At 34.7% G+C, this 14,933-nt stretch overlaps 1 protein-coding gene across 2 annotated transcripts; it reads left to right on the forward strand.

The window, feature by feature from the left end:
• The first annotated feature begins 1,836 nt into the window (after window positions 1-1,836).
• Window positions 1,837-13,653, forward strand: LOC108218612 (probable ubiquitin-like-specific protease 2B). 2 transcript variants are annotated; one of them, XM_017391631.2, is made up of 17 exons: window positions 1,837-2,119; window positions 3,026-3,109; window positions 3,212-3,342; window positions 3,422-3,524; window positions 3,881-3,927; window positions 4,746-4,943; window positions 5,037-5,112; window positions 5,294-5,396; window positions 5,927-5,995; window positions 7,068-7,199; window positions 7,775-7,975; window positions 8,067-8,122; window positions 8,204-8,297; window positions 9,470-9,560; window positions 9,789-9,908; window positions 11,502-11,933; window positions 12,529-13,653. In XM_017391631.2, exons 1-17 carry the CDS (start codon window positions 2,008-2,010, stop codon window positions 13,402-13,404), a joined length of 2,925 nt encoding a protein of 974 aa, XP_017247120.1. In that variant the 5' UTR covers window positions 1,837-2,007; the 3' UTR covers window positions 13,405-13,653. The 2 variants fall into 2 exon arrangements, with proteins under 2 accessions (XP_017247120.1, XP_017247119.1); XM_017391630.2 differs by having other exon boundaries at window positions 3,026-3,342.
• The last annotated feature ends 1,280 nt before the right edge of the window (window positions 13,654-14,933 follow it).

Raw genomic sequence — 14,933 nt, forward strand, 5'->3', positions numbered from 1 at the left:
AAGTATGTAATCCGAAGGGGCTCATTTAAAGTATCAATAATGATTTTCTCGGTCACATTATCCTTAACCAAAGGTAGGAGCTGAATCAACAAATTCATTTATCCAGTTCGAGTTCTTGAAGATCTTTTTGTAAGATCTTAAAAGTTGGTTAAAATTGAGCATTTTGTTGCAACATGACTTCATAGACGGTTGAATACGTTAAATTAATGTCTAACACCAAATATCAGTATTTCTTATCATTTCCTCCAAAAAAAGAATTTCTCTCAATTTCATGAATTTTTTTATAATATTCATTTCTTCGATATCATTCCAAAGAGTTACAGATTGTCTAGTATTTAAGCAACTCAAGATTCCAAACATATGATTAGTGTAGTGTCTTTAGTATTAAAGTTCATTCTTTTAAAATATGAAAGATTATAAAGATATTTATGATATCATCATATTTTCAAAGATAATATGAAATTTTGATTGATGCTATAAAATCTAGAAGGCACACACCCAATATTTTGATGTATTTTAGAGATATAAAGTGAACTGTCCTTGAGTTTTTTTTTTGACAAATATGACTCATAACTTTACAAATGAGTATCTGTTCTACGGAACTCTCAGGGGTGAGCCAGGGTCGATCACAGTCCTTGAATTTTTAAATCCACACAAAATGAAAAGATCAAACCTGATTTTTTCTTCTTCTCTCACTATACGATTTCTTACGTAAAATCCAAATTAACTATAATTATTAATCTGTTAACTTACGAATTTCTACAACCAAGACCCTTGATGTGAATCAATACACTACTTGTTAAAGCTTTTATTCTGGCGAATGCCGCAAGTAAATATTCGTCGAGATCAAATGTAAAATTAGTGTGGAACTATTAGTATTTTATGCGGGAAACCTTTTTAGAAGTAATACACAGATCTTTTAAAATCTTATTAATGTTAATGTGATTTCTAACAAGAGAGATACACTCAAATTCTTAAAAAATCTAACTCGTACAATTGTAATTTAATCTTAATTAACAAATCTTTACCTGAGAATATTCAAATGATATTTGTTCAGATAATAGTAATACAAGAATTTACGTAGAATTTATAAATTTTGAATTAATTTTTTTTTTGTATAAATTCTACACTGGCTCCTTACACATCTTGCAATTTTTGTGGGATTTTATTGGGTTCATATCATATATTAAATATAATTTATTTGGACTATTTAGATTTCAAATTATAATTAAATAATTTTTTTAGTAACATCCGGATTGAACACGTCCGTTTTTATAACTTTTAACATCCAATAAGAGCCTGCATTGCAATTCATGATGCTAAAGATATATGTAAAATCTTATCTGTATATCATAAAATCTACGAGTCAATAAAACTTCTTGTATGTGGATATTTTGAGATTTAAATCAATATAAAAATCCAAATGGAATATCTATATATTTAAATTATATTTTTTAGGAACGATTGAGCATATTCAGATATGAAAGTATTATAAAACATTATCATCTCAATGAAATTAAAAAAAGTACAATCGGGGTTAACGGCTCCTGATTTTTTTAACAATAAAAGATGAATAAATCACATTATACAATGTGTACGCGTATTATCAATTTTGTGTACAGTAAAGTCCAGCTGGCAAGAAGTAGTAATTTTCACGCGCTCCACGCGTCTATATCTCTCCACAGTAAAATCCAGCTGGTAACAAGTAGTAAACTACACGCGCTCCACGCGTCTATTTCTTTTCACAGTAAAATCCAGCTGGCAACAAGCAGTAAAATACACGCGCTCCATACTCTATCCTCAGTATATAAGTATATAACCGAGGTCTGAGAAATTGACTCGACTTTGAGAAGCTCCCATAAATCAAATCCCCAATTTCTACATAAACCCTAGATTTTCGTGCCTAAATAATCACTGTCTATCTTTAATTTCATCGAAATTAAAAAAAAACCCTAAGTTTTGTATGATTATTGATCGCAATTTGACTCGATTATTGATCTCACTGAGATGACGAAGAGTTCTCTCGGTGTTTTCGACTTCGACGAGGAAGACAACGCAGCTGAACTAATCGCTGCCAAGTATTCCGGCAAAATCATGGACTCCGAAGCTCATCAAAATTGTAATCTCTCTCTCTCTCTCTCTCTCTCTCTCTCTCTCTCTCTCTCTCTCTCTCTCTCTCTCTCTCCCTCCCTCCCTCCCTCCCTCCCTCCCTCCCTCTCTCTCTCTCTCTCTCTCTCTTTCTCCCCCTCCCTCCCTCCCTCCCTCCCTCCCTCTCCCTCTCTCTCTTCCGTAAGTATCGCATTCTCCAAAATGGTAATTTTTTATACTTCCTACATATAGATAAATGTTTGTGTGTACCGGATTGTGATTACTTATCTTTGTTTCTGGTTGTTTAAATGGAATTTTGTAATTCTGAACTTTAGGTTTGTGGTTTTTATCTAGACATACGTGCATAATTGTGTTAAAATAGACTGAATTGTGTCAAAAATGGTAACCTTTTTTATTCGCACATATAGATAAATGTTTGTATGTACTGAATTGCAATTATTTGTATTTGTTTTTTGGTTGTTTAACTGGAATTTTATAATTACAAGTCATAAATTTGTGGTTTTATCTAGACAGATGGGCATAATTGTGTAGAAAGAGACTGACTGTTTCCTGTTGCTGAATAGAAATTTTGTGAAGTAAACCCTAGGTTTATGGTTAGAAGAACTGGTGCGTTTTCTGATTTTGTTCCTAGATGGATAAAAAATTACGGTTTAAGAAGAGCTGAATCTGTGAAAGCGTAATGAATGAAATAATTGAGAAGTTTTAAGCAATACAGCGAAGGAACTTTTTTATTTACCATACTAGTTAGCGGTACGTATTTGAATATTGGCGGGTGGAGTTTCCCGCATTTCATGGTTTGGAAATTGGCGGGGTGAATTTGAGGGTTTGACTTATTCTTTTTTTTTTTCCTTGAAGATCTTTGGCACGTGACAGGCTTTTATACTTCTATTTTCTGTAATGTTGATATCATATCTAGGTGCTGAGGGAAAAAGCATGCAGTTTAAGGACCGTGGCAATGTAGCACGTGTGGATGTTGACGGTACCAATATAGACAACAACAGTGAGTGTGCTGCTTCATCTGCCTTTATGAATGGAGAGGATTGTGATGTTAACATGTCTGATTTTGATGCTATGCCACTCACGGTTTCCTGTTTTGCTGAAGAGCTCCCTCAGTCGAGACCAATTAAAGTCGAGCCTGAAAGTTCCTGTGGTCAAATGGGAGGCAGTTCAGTATCAGGAATAGCTTTACCTGCAAATACCAGATTTAAATGCCCTCGGGATGTGTCATCCAGCGTAAGTAATGAATTTTTACCAATTCCATTCTTCAGAATTGACCGTTACTAAAAGCTCACAAGGGGTTGTACTTGTGCAGGACGAATTCTCCGATGCTGCTCCAGGTGCTGATAGAAGCTTGAGTGAGACATCTCCTTCAACTTCTTCCTATATTGGAGATGATGATTATGGTGATGATGATGGTATATGCACAAACCTCTAAAGGATACATGTAGAAGTGTTTACCCTATTAGTTTTTGTGCGGAATTATTATAGCAATACTAATACGTAGTTGTTATTGCCGGAGAACAACACAACTTTTTAATGGTTTGGGACGTAATATATATGTATTGTGTCTGGCAAAAACAAATGTCAGTGCAAGGAATTATCACAGTGATAATAATAGTTATTTCTCGAGAACAGTATAATTTTTATTAGTTCAGCGCTTAAAATTCACGCATCATGTGTTCTGGCAATAACAAATTTAGGTACACCTTATTTTTTTTAGCTTATTCCAGGCTTTGACTGACTTGTTTCATTTTGATGTTTGCACTCTCAGTTCCTGTTGATGGGTCTGCAAACGACTGGCTTGGCTACATGGATACGGTAAACAACTACTTTTTCTTTTTGTATCACATTGTTTACTTCATTTGATACCATTAGTTGGAATAACTAAAATTTAAAGAATTTATGCATTTCACATAGAAGATTTAAGTAATGATTAATGACTGTTGATGCCATTTTACTAGGTAATGTAATAGGCATACATAAAAGAGGAACTGATTCAGTGTTAATAAATTGGAAAGTAAATGCTTGATTTTATCAAACATTCGGCTATTTGCTTGCCAAAGTTATTCAAGTTTCTTGGCATTTAATTTGAATTCACAAGTTAAATCTACTTATATATATTTGATTATATTGGGAATATCAATGGTACGAGGTACAAGCTCTGCTTCCAACAAAAAGGTTGGTGACGACTGACGAATAGTTATTTTTCGTTGTTAACAATGATTTTATATATTAAACATGAGCATGAACAGTAAAAATTATCATTTATGCCGACCAAAACTAGAACTCATTTAATTAACTTATCCATGCTGAATGGGAAACTTTTAGAGGAGCCAAGGTTGGTAGCTTATTGATATGATTCCAAAGTCCAACCTGGAGCAAGTTCAAACTGCTGTAAATCTCTTATTAGTTCTTGTCTATAACTTTTACTTGCAAGAAATGCTGAACTGTGAATTTCAGGCTTCTATCAGGTCATGAGCTCAAAGCTTTTAATAGAATGATGATAACTTTTTTTCTCTGGAAATGCAATCCCTATCCTGTTTTTATTATATGCACTCTCTTGACCAAATTAAATAATTGAAATATAACATAATTATTGTCCTGTAATTTTGTTGGTTCTTGCTATTCTTTTGCAGTTTGACGGGGAGTTGGGCGTTGCATGTTTACCAGAATATATCTCGTATCGTGATAAACATCTGACAGACTCTGTCATGATCTTTTCAAGCAGCCGGATCACAGTTAGAAGTTCAAAACCTTATGTAGAAGAAGAAATCTTTGAATTTCAGTTGGGAGTTGATGATATCATCAGTGTCGAGTCCCACTGGTGTGAAAGGGTGAGGTTTATTTGGCCATGTTTCTGTTTTCGTTAATTGAAGTGTTACATTTTTGAAGTGACAGAATTTGTTTCTTTCATGTATAATGTTCAGTTTGAGATGGGAATGGTAAAGATTCACATAATTTCAAAAGGTTCAGTTTTTGCTGGAGATCTAAACGCCACTTCAGGTCTGATGGTGGAAGTACAACTTTTGAATTCCATGGTTCTCTTGCTTCTGTTTTTGTGGAATACTTATTTCTTTCTGTTAATTGCATGTATATATTAATTTTGTATTGAAGTTTTTTAATTAACTTATTTATTCATCTCTTTGTATGCTAGTCTTGATTCTTTTATTAAAACAATATATAGGTGTTGAGGAGTTGAAGTTTTCAATTGTTGGAGACTGGTGTGGAAGACAGAATGCAATCATTTCTATGGATGTTTACAAGCCTTTGTGGAAAACTGTGCTCAAGTGAGTGCTTTGAACTTAAACAATTTCTTTTGTTTGTTTGAAGATGTAATTCCCTGTTGTGAAAATGCTCTTGATTACATATTTATGAATGTTAATTTGTAAAATATACTTGTGGGATTTCATAATTGCGTAATCTATGTAACCTTATATGGTTACGTGCCATTACTATGGTCAAGAGTAATCTTTTGATGCGGAGCACCAAAATAGAAAATTAATTTGGATGTCTTTAATGCCCTTACTTGGGAATAAAGTTCATTGTTAATAATTGTAATAAATAAATATATTGTGAGGGATATTTTAGGTTCTGGTAGTAGGATAATGGAAGGATTTGTTTAATATATTTACTAGTTTCCTTATTTGTAAATTTTGCAGATGTGAAGTATTAGTGCTTCACTAAAAAAAAGGAGACTTAATTATATGCTATTAGGAGACTTTAATTATCTGAAATTGACATTGTTATCTTGTCATGGAGGTGTTTCAAATAAATTCCTGTATTTTGTGAATCATTATTTTGGTTTCTCTTTTTTCAGCTCTGAACTAAATTGCAACAGTGAACTTGGGGACAATGGTGAAGTGTTCTCGGATCGTTATTTTCCCAAGTAAGCTCAAATATGCCATGCCTTTGTTTATTTTCACCAAAACAAGATTGTTGCTCTCCTCCTCCTTTACTGTTATGCATTTGATTCTTTATATATCATGACCTTATGTGGCTCTTAGTTTTCCTCTCTTTTGATGCTAAAATATTGTCACACTATCATTTTTTACTCAGCTGATTCTTAAATATGACCAATGTTCATCTACAAATTTTAGAAATATATTCTAATATTAGTTTCTGATTACATATGCAGATTTGATTAGTTGCTATTAAATATTTTCGATATATACATGGTGTTCTTGAGTGCTGTCGTCTTCTTCGATCTGTTTGTTTTTAGTTGCGAGTTGCAACCGATTGTAATCAGCATGTATTTGTATGTACTATGTATGTGTACCAGTATGTGTGAGTAGTATAAAATGTTTACGGAAGTATATACTATGTATATGACGGTCATGTTCACCTTTTGCTTTCTTTGAATTAAACGTTTTTCTTCTTTCAGCTTTTAATTGTTAACATTAGTTATTAGGTTTAGATTTAATTGTGCGGATTCTGTTGAATTAAATACTTCTCTTTTTTCTTTTCCAACTTTTAATTATTAACATTTGGTTAGTAAAATTGACTTTAATGCTGCCTAATTCTTAACGGGCGGACCGGACGGAAGGTTCGGACGGACGGACGCATACATATGTATGTACGTACGTACGTACGGATATAATAAGATGTAGTACTGAAAAACCTACCCCCTTAAAGCAATTAATTCCACAAGTAGCAGATATGCATACACGCATTAATTAGAAATATTCTCTTTATCACGCGCAAAAACAAAAAAAGTTCCTTTCGGGGTATCACGTATTCATGTATAAAAAAGGAGTCATAACACATCCTTTCCGGCAGTGGTTGCAGTTACCCTGATTATCTTGTATTCACGGTTGAGTTTGTATTACTTGTTGGAGTTGTTTTAAAGAAAGGCCGTTTAATTTACTTATAATGTACTCTGATTATCTTGCTTATAGTTGCATTTCAATCTTTTTGTTTCTTGAAATGTGAACTGTTTTTTTTATGTGGCAATTGTGCAGTTTTGATAAGGCTTTTGAAGACCTTATCTATCCTAAAGGGGATCCAGATGCTGTTTCAATCAGTAAGAGGGACATTGATCTTCTACAGCCGGACACGTTTGTTAACGACACTATTATTGACTTCTATATCAAGTACGGACTTTGTGGTATTACGTATTACCTTGTAATCTTTCTTCTTTGCAGAACCATGTTGTGTCGCCATAATCATGAAAATCTCATAATTATAACCATTCATAGATTATTAGATGACGTGAAAGGAGAGGGGTAGGGAGTGGGATGGAGCAGACTGTATTATTCTAACCACAAATTTATGGAATATAAATTGCAGGATGAGGTATAGGCATCTGTTTGGTTTAATGTTTAGTATATAGAATGACAATTCCGTCTGCTTGCCACATTTTTTTTAACTATCTCATCTGTTTCAAATATTAATATCCAAAAGTTTTCTGTTTAAACCTATGTTTACTTGTTTACTATTTTATTTTTCTAATTTCTTGATGTCACGTAGGTTTTACTTTTCTGTTCCTATTAAACCTTACTATATGTATCATGTTATTAAAATTTAAAACATCTTAAGCAAAAAATTGTTAATTGAAATAAGACAGAAAGGGTAGTCCCATGTTGTTATGTTTCTTTGTTTAACAATTTTTTTATATCTTCGCTATAGTTTCTTCTTACAGTGTCTTACTTGTTTGTCTAATGTCCAGATACCTGAAGAACAAAATTGAACCCTGTGAGAGACACAGGTTCCATTTTTTTAATAGTTTTTTCTTCCGGAAACTGGCTGACCTTGACAAGAACCCATCCAGTGCTGTGGAAGGCAGAGCTGCATTTCAGCGAGTTCGGAAATGGACTAGAAAAATTAATTTATTTGAAAAGGATTATCTTTTCGTTCCAGTTAATTTCAAGTAAGATATAGGCTGTAGACAATCTTCTTTTCTGAAAACAATGTCTGCTTAAGACTGAGCTTACTTGAAACTTGTGTGCCTTTGGTGACAGTTACCACTGGAGTCTCATTGTAATATGTTACCCTGGTGAAGCAGCTGAATCCCTAGGCAAGTTTTTTGTAGGCGATTTAAATTCCAAACTGAATTCAGTAGATGTATCTGATTATAGTTCTACTTCTGATTTTTCAGATCCTGATCCACACAAGGCCCTTAGAGTACCATGTATATTGCATATGGATTCTATCAGAGGAAGTCATTCTGGTCTGAAAAGTCTTCTTCAGAGGTATCCGAATACCATTGTAACCCAACTCCTTATTTGCGCTTTATATTATTAAATTTGGAGTTGTACAGGTAGAATAAGTGGCACTAAACTTTGTTGAATTCATCAGTTATAGGCATCTTTATAATTGATCTAGATATCAAAACTCGCTGACATGAACCATGTTGTTGCAGTAAGAACTTAAAAAAGTGTTTACTTGCTCAATGCTTTTTCTTGCAAGGGATAATTTGCTTTAATCACCAAGTGACGGAGCCAGTGTTTGTTCATCAATTTTTTTGTTTGGGGGGTGGGGGGGAGGCTAACACTTAATATAATTTTTTTCGTGCAGCTTTACAAAACATTAATCTAAAGTTGAAGAATAATATAGATCAGAAAATCATTATACTTAATTTAATTTTTTTTCCTGCAGCTTTACGAAATCGAATAATCAATCTTAAGCTGAAAAATAATATAGTTTAAAAAATTAATTATGGTAGAGATTTGTATTCCCTGTGAAAATATTTAGTTTTTGTTCTTTTTTTGCAGCTTATGGAATTGAAATATTTGATTTTGAATTTAAAATAATATAATGGTCAGAATTATTGTTCTAAGCACAACAGAAGTCCAAAAGGTCAAAAAGGCTGGCAGAGAACATTTTAATATAATGAACTCAGACTCTTAGAGACAATGTGTTTTTATGTAATTTTATTTGAAGTAGTTCTCTTCCTCTTAATTCGGGGTACATTATGGAGCCCACACCTCACTGTTTTCAGACCTTTGGAAGTACGCCTAGTACTTTGAATATTGAAAAAGAGAATTTTCTTTTATTCTCTAATCTTAGACCCAACAGTATTTAGTGTAAGATCTAATTGTCTTCGTACTTTTCACGGTATACTGACAACCAAATATCCCTCTTATAGTAACCACTTATGATCTGACCAGTTTAGAAATAATGTGATTTAACTGTAGTCACTAGACAGTGGCGGACCCATTGATATTTTACATATCTTGCTAAAAAGCCAACCATAAAAATGCCGTCCACCGACTATGATTTCTAGACGACTCATAGTAACAGATGTAACATTAGATTTTAAATAATATGTTTGATTCTCGCAGAAGGAACATAGCAAAAATTCCGCCGGCAATAATAGACTGTTTTCTCTTATTTCTTAACATTACATATTTTAAAATGGCAGTTACCTGTGTGAGGAATGGAAGGAAAGGCAAAAGGATTCGTCGGAAGATATCTCCTCTAGATTTTTGAATTTGAGATTCCTGTCACTAGAGGTACAGAGCCAACTTCATATTGTATGTGGTGAAAGTAGAATAATGTATTTATAAATTGTTTTGGTAGAGGCATACTCATTTGAACCCTTTGGAATATATTTTTGATCTCCTTTTGTAATTTGTACTTGATGGAAACTGAAGTATTACTTTACATTCTCACATTGGCACACTCACTCTTGAGGTGACAGTATGATATTTTGCATTAATAAATCTTTATATTATGTCCAGCTTCCGCAGCAGCAAAATTCATATGATTGTGGGCTTTTCTTGCTTCACTATGCAGAGCTCTTTCTTGAAGGAGTTCCTGTTAATTTCAACCCTTTCCAACTAACAAAATTCTCCAACTTTGTAAGTGGGCTGTTCACTTCATTTGTTATGATTTCTGGTTAATTTGTTATAGCTAGAATTTTGTTCTAAAATTTTCTTGTTTAGAAAACCATTTTTTGGGTCTATTATTTCTCATGTTGTGGTTTAGCTTGGATCCACAAACGTTAAGTTGATCTCTATTAGAATATAATAATATGATCCTGGTAGGCCCTTTTCCCAACACCGCTCTTCTTGTAACACCCTGAGGTTTTAGGAAAACTGATCACTTAACATGATATCACGGGAGACTCCGGTTGGAGTCCTTGTAATCTCCAATATTTTAATTATTTATTAGAGACACGAAGGCAATTTTATGCCTCAAAGATGGGCGCCAAAGATCCACTCTCGACCCAAAAAATGGTCTTTCAAGTGAGGCTCGACCGCTCGAGTGTGGGGGAATGTTAGGATATAATATGATCCTAGTAAGCCTTCCTCCTAACACCTTGAGGTTACCATCCTCCTAACACCTTGAGATTTTACAAGAACTGGTCACTTAACAATCTCCGAATGGTATAATCTTTTAAGATGGGAGCAATATTAAGAATTTGATTACCCTCTTAGTGCACTGGTGGATAAACACGGTCACTTTGTAAGAGTTTCTCGTCACTTTGCAGAATAAGTTTGCTATCTTCTGTCTTACAAATCCTGATTTGCTTATTATAGCTTACCCAGTCAGTTCTTAGTTTACTTGGTTCTTCTTGGTTTCACTAGAAACTGTGTGGTCTTCTTAAATAATGAGTTCTTGTTTTGAGCATATCTGTTTTGTGTTTTTGCAATTTTATGGTCTTCTGTGTGTTGTCTGGTAATATGGCAAGTGATTGCAGAATTAAGTGACATCACACTACTAGTTACATATATTAGCCTAGTACTTATATGGGAATTATGTTTTTCTTTTCCTAAAAGATGTCTTTGAAGGGGACTGTGGATTGCATTGTATAAAATAGTTTGCGTCTTAGTCTTATTCATTTATGGAAAATGCGAGGAATGTTTTTATTGTTTCTTCTGTGTTTATATTTTTGTATAGCAGTCAAAACTCAAGATAAAAATACTTCCTTGCCATAGTTTTTTTCATCCTAGTTCTGTATCTAACAGTAAGGTAGCGGAGGGAAGAGTAGCCCTAGTATAGCTAATTGAACTTCTACTATTTTGTATTTTCTTAGAGCCCCACTTTAATTGATGATCAGGAGGTGATGTCTAGATTTGAGTCCATCGGAGTCATGGCCACAGACCAGTTCGATTGTAAACTTAACATGTTTGCACTTGAATGATCGTAGTTCACAAACTTCTATAAAGCATTTGAGTTCTCCAGTGGTATTAATCCCTTGATTAAATATAATGCACATGGTTTCATCTTAGATCTAGTTCATGAGTCATTACATGTTTCATCTTTATGACATTAGTCCTCCTGCTTTTGACTAAGTAATCTTAAAGCTGGTTTCAGGTGGGAAAAACTTTTTCTGCCTGGTGTCAAGATTAGACTCCTTTTTTTCTTTGAGCAACTGGATAAAATATAAATCATATCTGGATTTACTCATCATATTAAACAGTGTTGTTTATGTCTAAATCAATTTTCAGCTTACCGCAAATTGGTTTGTGCCTTATGAGGCATCCCTGAAGCGGGCCTTTATCCAGAGAATGATCTATGATCTTCTAGATAACGGGTGTTCACATGGAACTTCTTATGGTGCTGGAAGTAGGAAGGAATTCACCTCAAACTGTTTGCCATCCTCATTCGAAAATGGAACTACTAATGGGTTTATTGCAGCTAGATGTAGTCCTTCAAAAGCTTTCTACAATAATGCCATGGGTTCTCAAACTGGGCAGGAACTTGAGTTGACGTTATTACCATCCGTTGTGAAAAGTCCTGGTTGTAATAGAGATTCAGGTTTGGTTGACGCAGATCCTATGGAGTCAGGTGATGCTGTAGGGTCGATTTATCAATCTCTAGAGCAGGCAGAAAACTCAGCACCTCTGAATAAATTTAAGAATGCTATGCTGCAAATAGAGGTATAACTAAAAATCTTATCTTTGATTTATTTGCTAATATTTGTAACATGATTATATTGATTTGATCAACATTCTGTAACATTTTCATCAAACCGCTTCAAATTTATTGGCATTAATATCTTTTTATTTCATGACATTGACCACAATTCTTTTAGATCGTTTGATTCGTTTGCTTTAGGTTATAAATGTTTATCTAAAAGCAACAACATTTGGTTTGTCGAGTAAAATGGCCATTTCATTTCATTATCCTTAGTTAGCAACTAATGTTGACCACCGGCCATTCCTTTAGGATATTAAGCCATTAAGATCTCGAAGGACCTACTTATGTTTGTCGCGTGTATACAATTTTTTGGCCATTGGTTTTTTTCACCTGTTATGTTACATTGGTAATGCAAGGCATCTTTTCTTGTGAACGTCCTCCATTGAGTTTAAAAAACACACACATTGGAATAAGTCCTTCACAAATGTAAAACTTGACCTTGTCTAAGAGCTTTTTGAGCATACTAGGTGGATTGAGAATTAAAATTTTAATAATGCTAACTTTCATATGTATTAGTTTTGACATGACACAACACTTTGCAATATTTTGAAACAGGGAGAGAAAGAGGCGGATGGGTTTTGTGGCTCCACTGCTGCAGCAGAAACTGGTCTTGAAAGGTTTGTTGCTACCACATATCAAGAATCTAATCCGTTCTCATCTACAGAATTCAAAGGAGAGCCATCATGGAACTTAAGAGCGTCTGTTCATCAGATAGTGCCTGATGAAGTTAAGTCATCACTAGAGAAATCTGTCTGTGTCACTGATGAAGCATTAGATGTAGAGATGGTGAATCATGATCTCGAAGGGACAAATCTGAATTTCGAAGTGAACGTAGATCAATCCAGGCCACCAGAGGATGACGAAGAGTGCGTAATGGTTCCCGTTACCTCTGTCCCCAGTAGGATACTTGAAAATTTTTATAACAGTCCTGATCATATTCACTACCATGAAAGTGAGGATGTGAATTTGGTCACAACCTTCCCAGAAAGTATGCTTGGATCATCTGCCCCAGATTTTGATGCTGGAGAGGAAGGGATCATGACGCGCTCACAATCATTCACTGATGCAGAGTTAGTAACTAACGCGCTTCAAGGTGTTGTAGACCATGGTCTAGAAGGGACAAATCCGAATTTTGAAGTAAACGTAGTTCAATCGAGGCCAACAGAGGATAAGGATCTTTGCCTTCGCTCTACCCCCGGGAGGATACCTGACATTGAAGGTGCGGAATTGGTCATAAACTGCCCACAAAATTTACTTGGATCATCTGCCCAAGATTCTGATGCAGGAGAGGATGTCGAGATGTGCAAAGGTTCACAATCATTTCCTGATACAGATTTTGCAACAAATAAGCTTCACGAGGCTAAGAGAAGGAAGCTTATATCTCTCGAAGGACGGCTGCCAGAAAATTTGGCAGGGGACCTGCATCTGTAGTTCAACATCTTTGGGGCAGTTTCTCGTAATTGTAGTTATTGGCCATGGAATATTTAGTGTGAATACTATTAACTTGTTTGGTTGTCTAAGGTCATATAGGGCTAGTAGTAATGGATTTTTCCTTTTGGGTGGCAGGTCAGTTCATGACTGCATGTTGGCAACATTGCACTTGCATATGTTTTCTGGCTTTTTCCCAGTAGGATTATAAATATTTCAAGAATATGGTAATCTATTGGTTGGATTATAGTAGATATTTTGGCTGGTCCAATGGGTTTTTCCAGAATTTCGGGAAGACTGTCATTGTTTTTTTTGTTTGATATGGTTAAGTTTAATTACAGAAATATAGGTGCCCTGTATCTTTTGGTGCACACCTACTGATGAAGAGGACAAAATATCCTTGAATTTTGTAGTATTTCATATGCTGTGATGTGTTTGCTGATGTAGTATTTGGATTGCTCCGGGCTTTTTGAGTTTCGAGTTTCGAGGTCAGTGGGTTGGATCATAGAGGGTTAATCTGGGGGGCTCAGACTTTTTTTCCCAACAATTTCCTAAATTTTCCATCACATCAGCGAGTAAAGTTGCTGGCTTGTCCCCTGGGGAAAATATTTGGAGGAAGAGTAAATGTTATTTCCAGGTGCCAAACTGTCTACAAAAGTTCTGGTTTGACTCAACATCTTATATGATTTTGTGCACTTTGTAAAGTGAGGGCATCAGTAAATCAGATGTGTTCCTTTGTTTGGCCACGGTAGGCAAATTTAGAGGTTGTGTTGGCATATTCCTGTCGATGCCACAACCAATGTCTATGGTGAGTTTGCCGTAAATGCCGCTTAAAAGTCGAAAACTGACTTCCCTCCTCTCCAATGCCCTTTGTAAAGGATTCTGCCAACACTAGCGGTCGGGCATAATTCTTTTCTTTCCTTTCCTAATTTTGGAGCACAAGAATAATCTCCTTCCCTTTCTTTCAAACTGAGGGGCATGTGAGAGAAGAAATTTTCATGTTAATTCTCTTCTCATCTTCCCTTACAAAACTTGGGAGCACTGTGTTAACAGATTATTCCCTTTCTTTCAAACTGGGGGGCATGTGAGAGAAGATATTTTCATGTTAATTCTCTTCTCATCTTCCCTTACAAAACTTGGGATTCTTATCTTCCCTTACAAAACTTGGGAGCACTGTGTTAACAGATTATTCCCTTTCTTTCAAACTGGGGACATGTGAGAGAAGAAATTTTCATGTTAATTCTCTTCTCATCTTCCCTTACAAAACTTGGGAGCACTGTGTTAAACTGTTAATGTTTGTATTACTGAATCGCGCCTGAATAATGAAATTTGAATTTTGTTAAATTTGGCAAGTTTAGTGCCTTGTGGTCATATGAAGTGTTTTACTTGAGAGCTGTAAATATCGCCCATGTAGAACCTTTCCAGCTCATGAAATCATTTTTGTATATATTTTACATAATTTTGATGTAAGAGATTTATCATTTACAAAAAAATATATTTTTACATTATAATTATTCCAACTCACTTGCACT

Source organism: Daucus carota, chromosome 4 (assembly GCF_001625215.2).
Source record: "Daucus carota subsp. sativus chromosome 4, DH1 v3.0, whole genome shotgun sequence".
Classification (NCBI taxonomy): Eukaryota; Viridiplantae; Streptophyta; class Magnoliopsida; order Apiales; family Apiaceae; genus Daucus; species Daucus carota.